Source organism: Tachyglossus aculeatus, chromosome 6 (genome assembly GCF_015852505.1).
Source record: "Tachyglossus aculeatus isolate mTacAcu1 chromosome 6, mTacAcu1.pri, whole genome shotgun sequence".
Classification (NCBI taxonomy): Eukaryota; Metazoa; Chordata; class Mammalia; order Monotremata; family Tachyglossidae; genus Tachyglossus; species Tachyglossus aculeatus.
The window spans coordinates 28,214,784-28,233,302 of NC_052071.1; the positions used below are offsets into that span (position 1 = coordinate 28,214,784).

The 18,519-nt window shown below is 45.4% G+C and overlaps 1 protein-coding gene across 1 annotated transcript in view; it reads right to left on the reverse strand.

Annotated features, from left to right (window-relative positions):
- Nucleotides 1–12,477, reverse strand: part of RADX (RPA1 related single stranded DNA binding protein, X-linked) — a 34,636-nt gene extending 22,159 nt beyond the window's left edge. Inside the window, exons 1-5 of the mRNA XM_038747708.1 lie at nucleotides 11,832–12,477; nucleotides 8,125–8,267; nucleotides 4,234–4,426; nucleotides 916–1,024; nucleotides 125–216 (exon numbers count right to left, since the gene is read on the reverse strand). Of these exons, the coding sequence (XP_038603636.1) occupies nucleotides 125–216; nucleotides 916–1,024; nucleotides 4,234–4,426; nucleotides 8,125–8,267; nucleotides 11,832–12,477 (1,183 nt within the window). The remainder of the gene's footprint in view (nucleotides 1–124; nucleotides 217–915; nucleotides 1,025–4,233; nucleotides 4,427–8,124; nucleotides 8,268–11,831) is intronic.
- Between the last annotated feature and the right edge of the window lie 6,042 nt (nucleotides 12,478–18,519).

Genomic DNA, 18,519 nt, shown 5'->3' on the forward strand with positions numbered 1-18,519 from the left:
TATGTGCGCATACATATATGCATATGTGTTTATATATAAACACATACATATATAAGTGCATATATACATATAGTCAATTATTTAGAGAAATGTTTGAAATATTTTTCCAACTTGAAAAATTTACCTTTCTTCTTAGTTCGCTGAGCCCTTCCTACAAAAGTTACTAGGCCAATAATATCACAGGAGTAATTGTTTGGCAATTTATCCAGTTCTGACCTAAAAAAAAAAATCAGTCACTAGGTTATAATATTCCACAACAGCCCTATTGCTAGTCCAGGGGAAAGAGCACTGCTCTGCCATTCCGGAAACCTCGGTTCTACTTCTGGTTTTTGTGCCTGTTGTGACTATACCATCAATGTCATAGTTTTCTGATCAAAGAACCATCTTCGAGCATTCGGTGAGATGGACAGGGCCTAGCAGGAATCCTGAAAAGGAGGTGACCAAATTGGTTGGCGATGGCTGCAGTGGCTTACCAAGCATGGCAACTGCCTCACGGATTCAGTATTGTGATCACTCTGCTCAAAAATGAGTCCCGGGTGTATAAATCTTCATATGCAACTACGTGTTGCAATCCTCCCTGTCCATTTGCTCACTGCACTCTGTTCTCCCCAGGGATCATGACTGGCAGGGAAGAGAGAGGGCAAGTGGCGTTTTCCAAATCACTATCACTGTACAAAAAATTCCTTCGCTAAGGTTCTACATCCTGAAGTGTCAGGATTGAGGCTTTTGTGTCATACCCAATAGAGAAACCCAACAATATACTCTTGGCATTAACTCTTAATGTGGAAAAAAAATAAAAAGGGTTGACTTTTTCAATGGTATCTTATGTGCTTTCTGATATCAAGTATTTCCAACTAATATTTCAGACAGCATAGGCAGAATTGTGTCGGATACAACAAAAAAATGGTTTTTCACCTTGCAATAAAATTATACATTACTTCTGGTAATCTCCACTCTGGTTTCACCAGGTTTTCAGGAATGATACTTATTTTGGTTGAAGGATCTTGGAGGTTCAAGCAGATCTCTGAAAAATACCATTTGAATAAAGTAAATTGTGTACAATCAATACACAATAAGATCCAAAATAGACTCTATTACGCTTGAGTTTTCAAACATAAATTAGTTGACAGTTATTGAGTAACCTTTGAGAGTTACTCAACATTAGCTATTTCATGTAGCTAACTGTAAAATCTGACTGTTCCTTCTCAGTCTTTTACGAGCTCCTCCTCTGCCTCCCACTCTACAACTGTTGGGGTGCCTCAAGATTCAGTTCTGGGTCACCTATTTTCCATCTACCCCTACTCCCTTGGAGAGCTCACTGGCTTCAACTGCTATCTCTACCCAGATGATTCCCAAATCTACCTCTCTAGCCTTGACCTCTCTCCTCCTCTGCAGTCCAACCCCTTTCTTGTGTTCTTCCTCCTGGAACTCCCACCTCTTTCATATCTGACCATCTACCACTTTCCCCACCTCAAAAACCCTCCTAAAATCACATCTCTTCCAAGAGGCTTTCCTTGGCTAAGCCCTCTATTTTCCCTATCCACCGTCCCCTAATTTGGCTGGGAACCCCTAAAGCACTTTGATACTAACCCCAGCCCCACAATACTTAGGTATATATTATTATATTCTATGATTTCCCCATCCCTAATCTATTTTCATGATCTCCTCTGTATGCTGTAAATTCCTTCTAGGCAGGAATCATGTCTGCCAACTGTTGGTACTGTACTTTCCCAAGTGCTTAGTACAGTGCTCTGTACACAGAAAACATTCAAATACCACTGATTGATACTTGGGCCTGCATAAACCAAAAAAAACCCCCAAAACCCACACTTTCCATTACTGAAAATACCAGAGGCAATCAGCAAGTTAGGAGTGCAAAATCTGTGTATGCAGAAATTCCAGAAAAACCCAAGATTCAACAGACAGAGTCTTGTTGGATGTCCCATCATCAAGGACTCTAAAAAGTCAGCAAAAGCAAATTGGGGTCTCTTTGTATCATCACACTGTAAATCAGAGTTTTACACTTTACTTACACTATACCTCAGCAGTTTTCATAACAACAGTTGCAATTCCCTTACAAATGTCTGCTATGCTGAAGGGAAACCCGAAACCCAGGGAAGTTAGAGACATTTGAGGTTTTTCAGCCATTCTAGCTGATCTACTGTAGGCCTTCTCTAGAAAACAACTGAGGAGAAATTACAAATGGCTAATTTAGTTAATATTACACGACTTTAAGGATTTATTTCCTAATACAAAACTGTATTTGCTTACTATAATCTAAGCACTGTGCTAGGAGCTGATATAGAGGCAATTAAATCAAACTGAACACAAACACAGGGTTCACAGGCTAGTGGGAACCCACACTGCTTTCATATTACTGACATTAATTTACTGATCTATATAGTATTTCATTTATAATGTTATTCTAAACCAACGGCAGAATACATGCTCAGCCAGTTATAGAAAATGGATCATATTTATTATCTGGCAAATTTTTTGACATTCTTTTGGTTTGCAATGTGACGCGGCCAAGAATGACTCATCTATCAGTCCATGACAGGTAATTTTTTCAAGTTCATTCAAGAAAGAAATGTACAAAGCTGTCGAAAAGGGAAAAGAGAAAAATAAACACTGAGGTTCACATCTGAAGGAGTTACAACGTAACTACTTTACGCACTTCAAGCAGTTTCCAGCATAGTTTCAAAAAGGCCTATGTCTCCATTTTCCCTTCCAAAGATTCTGCACGTAAAATGGCAAGGAGCCTTTTCTTCCAGAAAGCAATGCTTTAGTGTTAGTTAGGAAACTATTCAAGAATAGGGATACAGTACCATAATGTAGCTATGTACTACATTATAACTTAATGTTGCTCTGCAGGAGAGCTGGTTTCAAGCAAAGGACTGCCATGGCAACACCGACAGAGGTGCATTAGCATTGCACAGGGAACCAATTGCAAGACTCTTACCCTGGCATACTGGAAACTTAACTCTAAACTTTTGGTTCCCAGTGCCAGGTTAATGAAACCTGATGGACCTCAACTTTTTTTTTTCCTTAATTCATTTCCTCTCCATTGCATGTCTTCAATCAGACCCAACTGCTCCAACCTGAACGTTCCCATTTATTAAATGGAGATTGTATTTTATATAAGAAATATTGTCCCAATACAAATAAGGCAAGCAAACTACTTCGAGTCCCTTGTTCAATTTAGCAGGATTGAATGCAACGCATGAAAAATACTTGGGTTAGTCCACTTCACATTCTATACCTGCACTTAGCACATAAAAATTGTTTAAATACAAAAAAGTTAATCAATATAATAAATAATAATAATGATGGCATTTTTCTAAGCTCTGGGCAGGTTACAAGGAGATCAGGTTGTCCCACAGGGGGCTCTCACAGTCTTAATCCCCATTTTACAGATGAGGTAACTGAGGCACAGAGAAGTTCAGTGACTTGCCCAAAGGAACACAGCTGACAATTGGCAGAGCTGGGATTTGAACCCATGACCCCTGACTCCGAAGCCCATGCTCTTTCCACTGAGCCACACAGCTTCTCATAATATAGCACTTATCACTACTGTCAACTTAGAAAATATCAACTGTCAACTTAGAAAATTTCTTTTGCAAAACGCTCCATGATCACTTCTGCCATCTGTAATGATACGAATCACAAGCCTATTGACTGACTGGCAACCATAGGATTGATCGTTAAATAAAATGAGTGGAACTGGGCAAACTCCCACCCAGTGGGCAAATGGAAACTCCTCTGCTCTCTCCACTCACTCATTTCAAAGCAAAGTTTGGGCATTTAGGTGACCAAACAAGGGCATGCCTGTCATCTGCCTTACCCATCTGTCATCCAGGAATACCATGCAGGACATTTTACAAATGAGAATGTGGCCTCAGCTCTCCTCTCAGAAAAAACACCTCCTCCCAGTTGCTTCTGCCACTGGGTTATGGCTGCCTAGGGATGCAGTTTCCGGGGAAGTTGTCTAGCCCACCAGGTGAGTCTGTCCATTGCCTCCCATTTAATCACTGAAGGCTAATAAATGTCATTACACATTTTTTTATCCACATTTAATTTTGTGCTTCCTTAAAATCTAGATTCAGAGGTAATCAAGTTCACCAAAGCGTTTGCAATGTTCTATCAGTCTTAAGTGAAATTCCATCCTGTAACTCTCTACTGTAAAAGCTGGAAAATAACCAAAGTGTTTTTTTTAAAAAAAAAATACTTAACCAATTGTAGAAATTCTCTTCATCTGTGAATTCCCCAGGCTTGGCTGTGTTCTAAATGGGTAACTCTTCTTGATGGTATATTGCTGAATCAGGATAACTGTACCAACGCTCAAACTGTTGTACCACTCGGAACATAAACTGTTCCACAAAATCATGGACACCATACCGGAACTGTCAGCAACTTCCAGATAGGCCTATGGCGGGGAAAAGTGAATAGTGAGTGGACAGGTATCGACCTATATATGCGCACACAACAGATAGATAGAAATACAGAGCAGACTCTAAACTGCTAGGTACTTAGGATTTACCCTGAAACAGCCTCTGAGCAATACCATTTGGTAGTAACAATATACTGCATGATTGCAAACTGCCTTGAAAAAATGTAGAATTAGTTAAGGAACACACACGTTGCATCAGTGGTAGTGAACAAGGTAGCGTAAACTAGGAATGCAAACTATGGGACAGGCCGGTTTAACCCCGGACCTAAAACTAAATTCCTATATGCCTGACAGCCTCTTGAGCTTGTTCCCCTCTCTTTAAATTACACTAACCACACTTTTGAATCCAATGGATCATTTATGGAGTTTTGGGGAGTATTAAAGAGAGGATGACTACAGAACACTCTGAAATTTCAGGACTACGGTAATAATGACAATAATAGTAATAATAATAATAATGTTGGTATTTGTTAAGTGCTTACTATGTGCCAAGCACTAAGTGCTGAGGTGGGTACAAGGTAATCAAGGTTGTCCCACGTGGAGCTCACAGTCTTAATCCTCATTTTACAGATGAGGGAACTGTAGCATAGAAGTGAAGTGACTAGCCCAAAGTCACACAGCTGACAAGTGGCGGAGCCGGGATTAGAACCCTTCATTCATTATTTCAAAACACATCATTATTTCTGTAAACCTCCCTAATCTGGATGGAGATAGTTCCAGCATAGAATTTTCCCATTTACCTCTTTTACAGTCTTTACAGCTGCCCAAGAAAAGCAACTTAAGTAGGAAGCTTTTGGTTTATCCTGCATGTGGCGCTGCCTGAACACTAGCACTATCAATTCCTTTGAGTAAGTTCAGATCGAGCGTCACCTGCTATTTCTCAGGAGAGACTCCATCCGTTAATTAAATTTCAATTAACTGACATTGGTTGGCACTTCTGCATATTCTCCTGCACTTATGTTGATGTACACAAATATGCAGAAGTTCTATCATTAAATGAGGAGAGGCACAGAGCACTTTTTATCAAGGCAATTGCCTTCAAATACGAGAATGAGAAAATGACCACATCAGAAGATGCTTTTGACCATTCAATTTTGCTTTCCAGAGCTATATCCTGATTGGCCAGGGAGGCTGCATGTCTCCTCCTAATCTCCTTCTCCTCTGGGAAAAAGGAAATGTGGCAAATACTACCAAGATAACCAAACTTGAAACAGGTGTCTTGCTCTTGGCTGAATTGGGAAGGAAACTATTTTGTTGCAGTCTATATCCAAAAAGAAGTGTTTCTTGGACAGAGACAATAAGTGGATTTAAAAGAAGAGCCCACATACAGGAAGGTAAACTCTCTTTCCCATGCAGGGAGGTTAAACACTTACGGTCTTATCCCACTTCTCTTGTTTTTGGCCTCATCAATTTTTCAGTGACAAAAGAGAGAGCAAGGAAAAGATACATGCATAACACACGCTCAACCACATCAGTTGTCCTGGGCACAAATATGAGATCCTTAGCCAGGGCAAGAAAGCAGGCCACAAATAAAGTGTTGTCTGTCAATTGTAAACACCTCTATATACCATGATTCGATTAATCAATGGTATTTACTGAATGCTTACTGCATGTACAGCACTGTACTAAACACCTAAGAGAGTTCGATACTGTTGGCAGATCTGATCTCTGACTAAATGGGGCTTACAATCTAGTGGTGGAGAGGCAGACAACATAAATTTCAGAAGAGAGGGAGACCATTGTCAGAGATAAAAGGCTGGAAAGGGAAAGTTTCTCAGAGGATTTGATTTTAGTATGACTCTGAGGTGGGAAGAGTGTTGGTCTGTCAGATATACAGGGAGAAGAGCAAGGGGTCAAAAACAAGAGAGATGAGAACTAAGCACAGTTAAGCAAGTTGGTGTTATGAGGAGTGAAATGTGCAGAATGAAATGTACCGGGAGGGGAGTGAGGGTGGGTAGGACAGGGAGAGTTGACTGAATGCCTTAAAACTGACAGTGAGAAATTTCTGTTTGATCTGGACACAGACGGACAATCATTAGAGATTTCTGAGAAGTGGGGAGGTGTTTATAGAATGATATTGTTTTTAGAAAAATGACACAGGAAGCAGACTCAAGTTTGGACTGGAGAGGTGTGATGCTCTCAAGGCAGGAAGGTCAACCAAGAGGCTGATGCGGAAGTTGAGGCGGGATATGACAAGTCCTTGAGTCACTGTGGTAGTGGTTTGTGGGGAGAGGAGGGGGCATATTCTAGTGATGTTGTGAAGGAAGAACTAAGAGGATCTGGTGACTGATTGAATCTGCGAGTTGAATAAGAGAAAAGAGTTGAAGATAACGCCAAAGTTGTGAACTTGTGAAGCAGGAAGGATGGTGGTTTATCAATAATGAAGGGAAAATTAGAGGTGGAGAGGTTTGAGTGGGAAGATGGGGAGTTGTTTCGGGCATATGAAGTCTGAGGTATCGGAGGGACATCCAAGTAAAGACATCCTGAAGGAAGGAGGAAACTTCAGATTGCAATGAAGGTGAGAAGTCAGGGCTGAGAGGAAGATTTGGGAATTGTCTGCACAGAAGTGGTAGTTGAAGTCGTGGAAGTGAATGAGTTCTCTAAGGGGGTGGGCGGAGAACATGGGATACATGGAGAACAGAAGGCCACCCAAACTGGGAGCTCCACTTTAAGAGGATGGGAGGTGGGAGGAGAACCAGGAGAGAACAGTGGCAGTGAAACCATGGTTATACAGTTTTTCCAAGAGAAGGGAGTGGTTCACAGTTTGAAGGCAGTTGAAAGTTTTAGGAGGATTGGGATTACGTAAGAGTCTGTTGGAAGTCATTGGAAACCTAACGATTTGGGACACCAGAATTGTTTCCCCTATCTCTGTAGCATTCTTACCCAATAATTTAATCGGTCCCAACATTTATTTTATCAACAGTCTGATCACAAAAGGAATTTTTCACTAAAGAAGTCTTCTCCAAAAAATACTCTTTTCCCCAGCGACGACCCAGGCAATGATTGAATGAATGACAGCAGTTACATGAAAGTCAATACTCTCGTCCTGGTTAGTGAAATATTTAAAAAGTGTTCTAAGCAGAAAGAGCCTCTCCAGCCTTGCTGTGAATAACCAGCAGAATGAAAACTTCAATTGGAAAAAAAAAATTCATTGATGATGACCCACCTCAGAGGCTTAACCCTGGGTAACCAGATTATCAGTTCACAATAATCCCTTGTACACAGGGGCCTGAAATTTTACCTGAAAGCACAAACTTGCTGTTTGTGCATGACTTGGGTGTATTGGGGTTGTCTTACCATTAAATCCAGTCTTCCCTAATCCTAAAAATAATTACGTGGAAAGGGAGACCGGGATGATAAAACTCACCAGTTCTCTAGAATATTTCTGGCTTTGGAGACAGCTCCTTCAGAGAACTCAAGGTGCCATTGTTAATAGTCAGGGATCCTTTTTATAAGTAATTGCAGTTGCTATCTTAGAACACTCAAAATCTAGAGAGTAAATGTACAGGAGAAACATACTTTTCCTACTTTTTTCCTAAAAGTATATTTTGCTACTGATTTGGGAGTCAAAACTGTTGATTCCCAATACAGTAAGTCAAAAACAATTTTCAGTTCACCTTTCAGATGACAACTGCACAACATTTAAACTACAGAGCATCTCATCTTTAGGTTACCTGATATGGTTCATCCAGGTTTTTTTCAGGTTTCCCATAATACCGCAGTCTCGATTTGTACATGATTCTTACAAGCAAAGGGCTGAAATTAATTCGGCTCATCCATGTCATTTCAAGGTGTGCAACGGATGTTATTCTGGATACTAGAAAAGAGGAACAACAACAAAAAAAATTGTTTTAAACAGTTTACCAAACAAAGCCTTCACCAAATAATTTTTTTTAGACTTAGGAAGTCGAAGCTGCCATTGTCATTACTATGATGTAGAACCTATTAAAATCACTCTTCCTGTTAAAAGCAGCACTTCCTTGGGTTGGGAAAGGCCTGATATTTTGCCTGGATAATGCTCTGGTAAACTGGGACTTTATATCTTTGCTGTTTGACTGTACCTTCCAGGGGGAACCTCTACCCAAACTGGAATGATCAGAAGAGGATGTGGAACAGCTGTGTGGCAATCTGGACTTCACTCCAGCACAGTAATATTACCACGCTGCTGTCTCAGTTTCCAAAGCTCTAGTTACTCCTGCAGGCTTCAACGTGACAGTGCCTGCCGGTTGGTAAACCTTTCTCAAACTACTATCAGGTTTTTTCTCGGCAAAGAGACTCAAATGGTCTTGAAGTTTAGTGACTGAGGATGTGACGGCATTTTCTATCCACTAACTTTCAGCTCATTTCTGATTCGCAAAAGCTAAATTTACAAGAATGGAGGTGATTACTGTTATTGCAAACATCAGAAAAATCAAGAAATCCAATTCACAAATTTCACACCTAAAAAAAAATCATAAGCGAGATTTTGTGCTCTGGAAGTAAACCTAATTTCATTCCATGTTAGGTGATACTTTAATCTTCTTTGACATTTTAAGGAGCAATCAATCAATTGTATTTACTAAGCGCTTGGGAAGTACAAGTAGGCAACATATAGGGACAGTCCCTACCCAACAGTGGGCACACAGTCTAGAAGGGGGAGACAGAGAACAAAACAAAACATATTAACAAAATAAAATAAATAGGATATGTACAAGTAAAATAGAGTAATAAATATGTACAAACATATATACATATATACAGGTGCTGCGGGGAAGGGAAGGAGGTAAGATGGGGGGAATGGAGAGGGGGACGAGGGGGAGAGGAAGGAGGGGGCTCAGCCTGGGAAGGCCTCCTGGAGGAGGTGAGTTCTCAGTAGCAAGCGTGGATCCTGTGTATGTGTTGCAGGGTTTAATGCCTTTACCGACGTGCTTCAAATGACAGTTACGCCGAGCTAAAATGCTATTGTCTTCAAAAATTCTACCATCACAAATTTTCTCAGCCTAAGTGTTCTAGAATTATGAGATTTGTGGCAATAAAGTCTAAAGAAGGAATACATTAAGTTTTGCTATCATTACTACTACTACTACTACTAATAATAATAATAACAATAATTCTGGTATTTGTTAAGTGCTTACTATGTGCCAGGCACTGTACAAAGTGCTGGCATGGATACAAACAAATTGGGTTGGTCATAGTCCCAACGTGGGGCTCACAGCCTCAGTCCCCATTTTCCAGATGAGGAAGTGAGGCCCACAGAAGTGACGTGACTTGCCCAAGCTCACTAAGCGGACAGGTGGCGGGGTGGGGATTGGAAGCCGTGACCTTGTGACCGCCAAGTCCGGCCTCTCTCCGCCGTGCTACGAGCAACCGGCTGGCGTCACGACTCGAAAAGGTGGGTTCAAGGCACTTGTCAATCTACAACGGACACAGACCCAGACCTGAATTCTTATTTTCCGTAAGAGGAACTTTCGGGGAAAAACTGATCCCGGCTCTTGTTTGGTCCTGCCGCCTCCCTGGTCTCCCGCCTTCTCGCTCACCCGTCCGACGAGCGGGCAAGCTCCCGGTAACCGGCTTCTTCTTTCTAATAATAATCATAATGTTGGTGCTTGTTCAGCGCTTACTATGTGCCAGGCACTGTTCTAAGCGGTGGGGTAGAGACAAGGGAATCAGGTTGTCCCCCATGGGGCTCCCAGTCTTCACATTGAGAAGCAGCCTGGAAAGTGCCCAGGCTTAGGAGTCAGAGATCATGGGTTCTAATCCCAGCTCTGCCACATGTCTGCTATGTGACCTTGGGCAAGTCACTTAACATCTCTGAGCCTCAGTTCCCTCATCTGTAAAATGGGGATTAAGACTGTGAGCCCCATGTGGGACAACCTGATCACCTCGTATCCTCCCCAGCGGTTAAAACAGTGCTTTGCACCTAGTAAGCGCTTAACAAATGCCATTATTACTATGTGTCTTCTAGACTGTGAGCCCACTGTTGGGTAGGGACTGTCTCTATATGTTGGCGAATTGTACTTCCCAAGTGCTTAGTATAGTGCTCTGCACACAGTAAGCGCTCAATAAATACGATTGATTGATTGATTGATGTGCTTCCTAGGTGTCAAGCACAGTTCTAAGCGCTGGGGGTGGGGTGGGGGGGGGGGATACCAGGTAATCAGGTTGTCCCACATGGGGCTCCCAGTCTTCACCCCCATTTTCCAGACGAGGGAACTGAGGCTCGGAAAAGCGCACCTAGTAAGTGCTTAACAAATGCCATTATTATTATATGTCTTCTAGACTGGAAGCCCACTGTTGGGTAGGGACTGTCTCTGTATGTTGCCAACTTGTACTTCCCAAGCGCTTAGTACAGTGCTCCGCACACAGTAAGCGCTCAATAAATACGATTGATTGATGTGCTTCCTAGGTGTCATGCACTGTTCTAAGCGCTGGGGGGGGGGATACAGGGTAATCAGGTTGTCCCACATGGGGCTCCCAGTCTTCACCCCCATTTCCCAGATGAGGGAACTGAGGCTCGGAGAAGTGCACCTAGTAAGTGCTTAACAAATGCCATTATTATTATGTGTCTTCTAGACCGTGAGCCCACTGTTGGGTAGGGACTGTCTCTATATGTTGCCAACTTGTACTTCCCAAGCGCTTAATACAGTGCTCTGCACACAGTAAGCGCTCAATAAATACGATTGACTTATTGATTGATGTGCTTCCTAGGTGTCAAGCACTGTTCTAAGCGCTGGGGGGGATACAAGGTAATCAGGTTGTCCCACATGGGGCTCCCAGTCTTCACCCCCGTTTTCCAGACGAGGGATCTGAGACTCGGAGAAGCGAAGTGACTTGCCCAACGTCACCCAGCTGACAACTGGCGGTGCCGGGATTGGAACCCGTGACCTCCGACTCCTCAGCGCGTGCTCTTTCCTCCGAGCCACGTTGCTTAATAATAATAACGATGACATTTATTAAGCGCTTACTATGTGCAGAGCACTGTCCTAAGCGCTGGGGGGATACAAGGTGATCAAGTTGTCCCACGTGGGGCTCACAGCCTTAACCCCCATCTAGGTTAACAGATACCACCCTTATTACGATTATCACCATCCCCAGTTTCCAGACGAGGTCACCGAGGCCCGGGGCCAGCTGACCAGTGGCTGCCCCTGGTCAATCAATCAATCGTATTTATTGAGAGCTTACTGAGTGCAGAGCACTGTACTAAGCGCTTGGGAAGTCCAAGTTGGCAACATGGAGAGACGGTCCCTACCCAACGGTGGGCTCACAGTCTAAGAGGGGGTCGCCTGACCACTGTGGCTGCCGACTTGTACTTCCCAAGCGCTTAGTCCAGTGCTCTGCACGCAGTAAGCGCTCAATAAATACGATTGATTGGTTGATTGATTGGCTCCGGTCGCCTCCTTACCGTCGACCTGGCGTTGGTCGGGCTCCTTTCTGTCGACCCACACATCTCCGTAGGGATCCTCGTTGTTCCAGAGGGGCAGGTAATGTTTCCTCCCGCCCTTCAGAGGCCGGTCGGGCCCGTCGGCCGGCTCCTCCCGGTCCGGCAGGGCGTCGGGGGCGGCCGCCCCCCCGCCGCAGTCCAGGCCCTCCAGGCACAGGATCCTGGCGTTCAGCTTCTTCTCGTTGTAGAGGCAGGACACCTTTTGGACGCGGACCTCGATGCCCGCGCGGAGGATGTTCTTCTGGACCAGGCCGTTGAGCTCGGGCACCAGGTGGCACTTCTCCCGGCACACCCCGTCGGTGACGGTGACGTCGTAGCAGTAGCGGGGGGTCGGGGCCGGCCGGGCTTCGGCCAGGTAGCGCTGGACGGCCAGCACGCCCACCGGGCCGGCGTCGTGCAGGGCGGCCCGCAGGTGGGGGGCGGCGCTGACGCGGCGGGCCACCCGCTGCAGCCACGAGCCGTCGGGGGCGTCTAGCGCGCCGCCGCCGCCGCTCGTCCCCGCCGCCGCGGCCGGGGCCGGCGCCTCCCGCCCCGGGCCGGCCCCGCGCCCGGCCCGCTGCCTCGGCGGCCGGTCGGCGGGCGGCCGGACCCTCCGGCCCGGACCCATCGGGGACCGCGATGGGCGGCTCCCGCCCGGGGGACGGCAGCCGGGCCGCTCCTCAGGGGCCAGGCCCGCCGCCCGCCGCCATCTTCGGGGCGGGGCCTCGCCCGGCGGGCCAATGGGGGCCCCGAGGCCCGGCGGACGGGCGGGGGGGCGGGCCAATCGCCGCCCCGGCGGCCGCGGCGCCCCGGCTTCAAAATAGGAACCCGGGGGGACCGAGCGCGGGGGGGGGGGGGAAGGCGGCGGGAGGGAGGGAGGGAGGGAGGGAGGGAGGGAGGGAACAAGGGCGAGGGGAGGGGGGGAGGAGGAGGGCAAGGGGAGGAAGGAAAAGCAGAGGGGGGAAGGGGAGTTAGGGGAAGAGAAAGAGGAAGAAGGGAAAGAAGAGGGGGTTAGGGCAAGAGGAGGAAGGGAAAGAAGAGGGGAGAAGGGCAAGAGGAGGAAAGGGGGTAAGGGCAAGAGGAGGAAGGGAAAGAAGAGGGGAGAAGGGGCAGAAGAGAAAGAGGAGGAGGGGAAGGGAAAGAGGAGGAGGGGAAGGACAAGGGGGAAAGGGCAAGAGGAGTTAGGGGAAGAGAGAGGAAGAAGGGAAAGAAGAGGGGGTTAGGGCAAGAGAAGGAAGGGAAAGAAGAGGGGGTAAGGGCAAGAGGAGGAAGGGAAAGAAGGGGGGGTAAGGGCAAGAGGAGGAAGGGAAAGAAGGGGGGGTAAGGGCAAGAGGAGGAAGGGAAAGAAGGGGGGTAAGGGCAAGAGGGGGAGGGAAAGAAGGGGGGTAAGGGCAAGAGGAGGAAGGGAAAGAAGGGGGGGTAAGGGCAAGAGGAGGAAGGGAAAGAAGGGGGTAAGGGCAAGAGGAGGAAGGGAAAGAAGGGGGGTAAGGGCAAGAGGAGGAAGGGAAAGAAGGGGGGTAAGGGCAAGAGGAGGAAGGGAAAGAAGGGGGGTAAGGGCAAGAGGAGGAAGGGAAAGAAGGGGGGTAAGGGCAAGAGGAGGAAGGGAAAGAAGGGGGGTAAGGGCAAGAGAAGGAAGGGAAAGAAGGGGGGTAAGGGCAAGAGGAGGAAGGGAAAGAAGGGGGTAAGGGCAAGAGGAGGAAGGGAAAGAAGAGGGGAGAAGGGGAAGAGAGGAAGAAGGTAAAGAAGAGGGGGTAAGGGCAAGAGGAGGAAGGGAAAGAAGAGGGGGTAAGGGCAAGAGGAGGAAGGGAAAGAAGAGGGGGTAAGGGCAAGAGGAGGAAGGGAAAGAAGAGGGGGTAAGGGCAAGAGGAGGAAGGGAAAGAAGAGAGGGTAAGGGCTAGAGGAGGAAGGGAAAGAAGAGGGGAGAAGGGCAAGAGGAGGAGGGGAAGGGAAAGAGGCCGGGGGGGAGGGAAGGAAAGTGGCGGGGGGGGGGAGGGAGGGAGGGAAAGAGGCCGGGGGGGGGGGGAGGAGGGGGAAGGGAAAGAGGCCGGGGGGAGGGGAGGGAAAGAGGCCGGGGATGGGGAGGGAAAGAAGCCGGGTGGGGGAGGGAAAGAATCCGGGGGGAGGGGGGGAAAGAAGCCGGGGGGAGGGGAAAGAGGCCGGGGGGAGGGGGGAGGGAGGGAAAGAAGCCGGGGGGGAAAGAGGCCGGGGGGAGGGGGGAGGGAGGGAAAGAAGCCGGGGGGGGAAAGAGGCCGGGGGGAGGGGGGAGGGAAAGAGGCCGGCGGCGGGGGGGGGGGGAGTGACCGTTAACGAGGGAGGGGAGAGGAAATGGGACAGGGAGCTAAAGATTGGAGAGGCCTGTCAGGGTATGGAGAAGGCAGAGGGAGAACCAGGGAACAGGGAGTGGAGGAAAAATGCTGAATTCTTAATTCTGAACTGTACTTTGGCTAGGCACTTACTATGTGCCAAGCACTGTTCTAAGTGCTGGGGTGCACCCAAAACAATCAAGCCAAAAACTGCCTCCTCGCTGGTCTCCTCACCCCGAGTCGCCTCTTTGGTTTGATGATCTGTTCGGCATCTCTCAGCGTACATCTGTTGGCTACCCAGGTTTCACCCTGGCCCAGAGGAAAGAGCATGGGCTTGGGAGTCAGAGGACCTGCGTTCTAATTCAGGCTCTGCCACTCATCTGCTATGTGACTTTTGGGAAGTCACTTCACTTCTCTGTGCCTCCGTTACCTCATCTGTAAAATGGGGATTAAAATTTTGAGCCCCATGTGGGACAGACTGTGTCCGACCCGATTATCTTGCATCTACCCCAGCACTTAGTACAGTGGCTGGCATATAGTAAGCACTTAAATACCACAATTATTATCATTGCTATATACCAGCTCTCACCTGTTCCTCCTCAGTTTACATTCTTCATCTCTTCTAAGATGACCTTTGGTCTAAACCTCATTCTCAACTATCTTACCTTTGTCCCCTAAGTCATGCTGCTCCCCAGCCTGATTCTCATTCATTCATTCATTCATATTTATTGAGTGCTTACTCTGTGCAGAGCACTCTACTAAGCGCTTGGGAAGTACAAGTTGGCAACATATAGATACTGTCCCTATGCAACAGTGGGCTCACAGTCTACCTTGCCCATGGTTCAATTAAGTGTCTAGACCCCAAGGAAGGAGGCATCAATAAATATTACTACTCTGAATCGTCTCGGCTGTGTGACCTTGGGCAAGTCATTTCACTTCTCTGGGCCTCAGTGACTTCATCTGTAAAATGGGGATTAAAAGTATGAGCCCCATGTGGGACAGGGACCTATTAACCCCAGCACTTAGAACAGTGGGCACGTAGTAAATGCTTAACAAGTACCATGATAATAGTAATAATAATTCTCCCTGCTCTATTTATAAATAATTTTTGTCCGTGTTTCCCATTAGATTGTGAGTTCCTGGATGGCAGGAAATACAGTTCTTGTTTTTGTTGTGCTATCCCACGGGGTTAATTTAGTGCTTTGCCCTATGGGCACTCAATAAATGCCACTTTTTAATTGGAGTAACAGAAATAATCCTGCGGGAGAGTTAACGTTTCTGCTGAAATAGAGATCCCAAAGATTCTCATTTGTAACATGGGAGGTGCTTGACACCTGACATTTGAAATGCTTCTTGTGAAACCCCATACAAATGCAATCACACATGCCCTCTATGGCACTTCGGGATGGAGACTACCTTTAGATTTCAGAGTTTTGTGTTAGAGTGCTGTTGGGTGTCCAGTGACACAAACGGTCACATTTAATTTTGATTATTACTGATGAAATCCGGGATTATAAAATAGAAAAAAAATCCGTATGATGAACGAAAGGAAGGTTTCTCCTTCGAGACTGTAAACTCACGTGCGGGGAATGTGTCTGCTAATTCTGTTATATTGTACTCTTCCGATTGCTTAGTACACTGCTCTGTCCCAGCTCTAGCACAGGGCTCATCACATAGTAAGTGCCCAGTAAGTGTGATTGATTGTTTATAATGTTTATTGAGGGCTTACTATGTGATGAGCCCTGTGCTAGAGCTGGGGCAGATACCAATAAACTGTTATTTGAAATTCTCCCTGCAGCCTCACCCATCCACTTAACAGAGAGTGAGGGCTCAGATCTGACTGGGCCCTGACTTTGTGATTGTCACAGTGTGGAGAGGTAGCTGGATGCCTATTGTCAACTTCTGAATCCTGAAAGGAGTAAATGATTTTCATGTTTTCTGACTGAATTCAGGACAGCTATTCTATAATTGAGCTTAAAGCTCCGACTGGTGGACAGTTTTAAAATAACTGCTAGACTCAACGGGTATGAGGGAGTCTGTATTTTAGAGGTGGAATATGTTGGCAAAAAGCCGGGCTCAAACAGGTCCGCAGACTTTAAGATATCAGAAAGAAGTCAACGGTGTCAGGCCTGTCCTTAGGTTAAGATGCCATTCATTATATGGCCGGCTCTCCTGTTCCTAGATCACTGTCTTTTAGAAAGTCACAGGGGAATTCTTTTCCATATAAGTTTGGTCAGTTTAGTTGCAATTCTCTTAGGAACTTCTCCCCGCCCCCCTCCCCTGCCATTCCAATCTCAATGACTTGAGGGAAGTTGGAAAAAATTTACATACTCTCACGATTTTAAATTACCTCTTTTAAAAATAATTCATAGTAAATACAGAACTACTTACATAAAAAATCCATTAATAAATGTTTTCATTGGTACATGGACGAATTCCTACTGGCTTTCGTCAACTTTGAGTAATAAAAAGGGGTGTTCCTCACCTTAGAATCTCAGGGACTGTAAGGGTGATTGTGGTTCTAATCAACTTTATGGTGACTAATGTCACCGGAAATATGAATCAGCTAGCCAGGGATTCTGCTTTTGACACCTTCCTGGGCCTTGATTTCGTAGAAATAGAGGTGGAAGTATTATGTCTCTGACCCCGGCACACCAATGGAGAGTTTTTAAGAATTTTGGCTACTCCTTTTCTCTCTTAAACATTAGCACCTGAGCAATGCTCACCCAAATGTTGAAGGGTCAGAACAGGTGCACTACTGCATTGTTATGGATCAGGTGTTGAGGAGATTTTCTTTCAAGGTCAGTTACACTCTTGGAGGCCGTCTCGCTTTCGGTGGGGTCATCTTCAAACCAACTCACAGCTCTACTACTACTACTATCAGTTGAATGAGAGTAATTCATGAGGGCATGAGTTTGTGCCTGGACAAATGCAGAAGACACATACAGCTTTGAAATCATTAACCAGAGAAGTATGAGAAACATCATGAACAGGAAAGAAGGGGAGAAATGTCATTCAGAAAGGCATTATTTGCATTTCATTTCCTAGAGTTAGCAATATAAGGTACCAACTCTAAAACAACCTGCATGTTTCTTAAAAGACTAGTTTGGAGAAACTCAAGAATAATAGTTTTGATTATACATTAAGGCAAAGAAAATTCCACTTGCAATCCCCCACCTTTGCAAATACCTAATCCTATCTCCATTATTATCCTAGGAACTTTTGTTAATCTGGTCTGGAAAACTACAGGAAACCAAAGTATTACAATCTCATCTTGTGGCGATGGTCTGAAACTGGTTGGCAATCGTGTTTTGCCCTTCAGGTGCAGAATATGATGTGCAGAATATGATGTCCAGTGGGAGTACTTTCAAAAGTGGTATGACACTAACTTGAGGATCTATTTTTGCATGATGGAATGCTTATTTCAGAATATAATGAGCACAGACTTTTGCTATAGATTTCAGGGTCACTCATGACTCGCAAATGCAGTTTTCTGAGCAGGCAAACCAAGCCTTGATGCTTAGTGGAGACATAGCCTCAGTGCAAAGTAATTTAGTTCTTAAACCCTTCCCCCCCTCCAAAAACATAAATTTAAACCGACAAATATGCATTGAAAACACTGGTTATGGCAGATTGGTGTCTAAAGGAACGCCCTTGGACTCTGACACGTACAAATAAGTTGGAAACCCAGATAAGGCCAGCTGTAATAAACTCCAGCTTCCAGCAGATTAGAAGATGGAGGAGACTCAAGAGCCAGGGAGCTGGCAGTGAGTGATTAAGTTTCTGAGTTCAATACAGCACTTCACTCTCTTCACTTAAATTGAGCAAATAAGGTTCATGTTTGGTTATTAGGTTAAACAAAAAGTTTTTAAACAGTATAGATTTAAATTCAAGTTTTAAATTTGTGCTCATTTACAAAAATGACAGTGACATAGTATTATTCAATTAATATACTGGCCTCTAACACTAAAATATTATTTTTAAAATATGAAAATCTGACTCCTTGTTTCCACTGATGCACTAACTGCTATATTTTACATGTTTTTCTAGGTCAGCACTGTTGTACAGATTTCTTGAAACCAGATTATTACACTTGATGTCCTAGATTATATAATGTTTTCTTTTTTAAATGATGTATTAACAAATATATTCCCCTGAGGTTTGTTTGAATTCATTCAGTCATATTTATTGAGCGCTTACTGTGTGCAGGGCACTGTATTAAGCGCTTGGGACAGTACAACAATAAACAGTCACATTCCCTGCCCACAGTGAGTTTACAGTCTACAGCGGGGAGGGGAGGGAGACAGACATCAATGGCCTTGTACTATTTTATTGCGGGGGTGGGGGCAATCAGAATATGATTACGC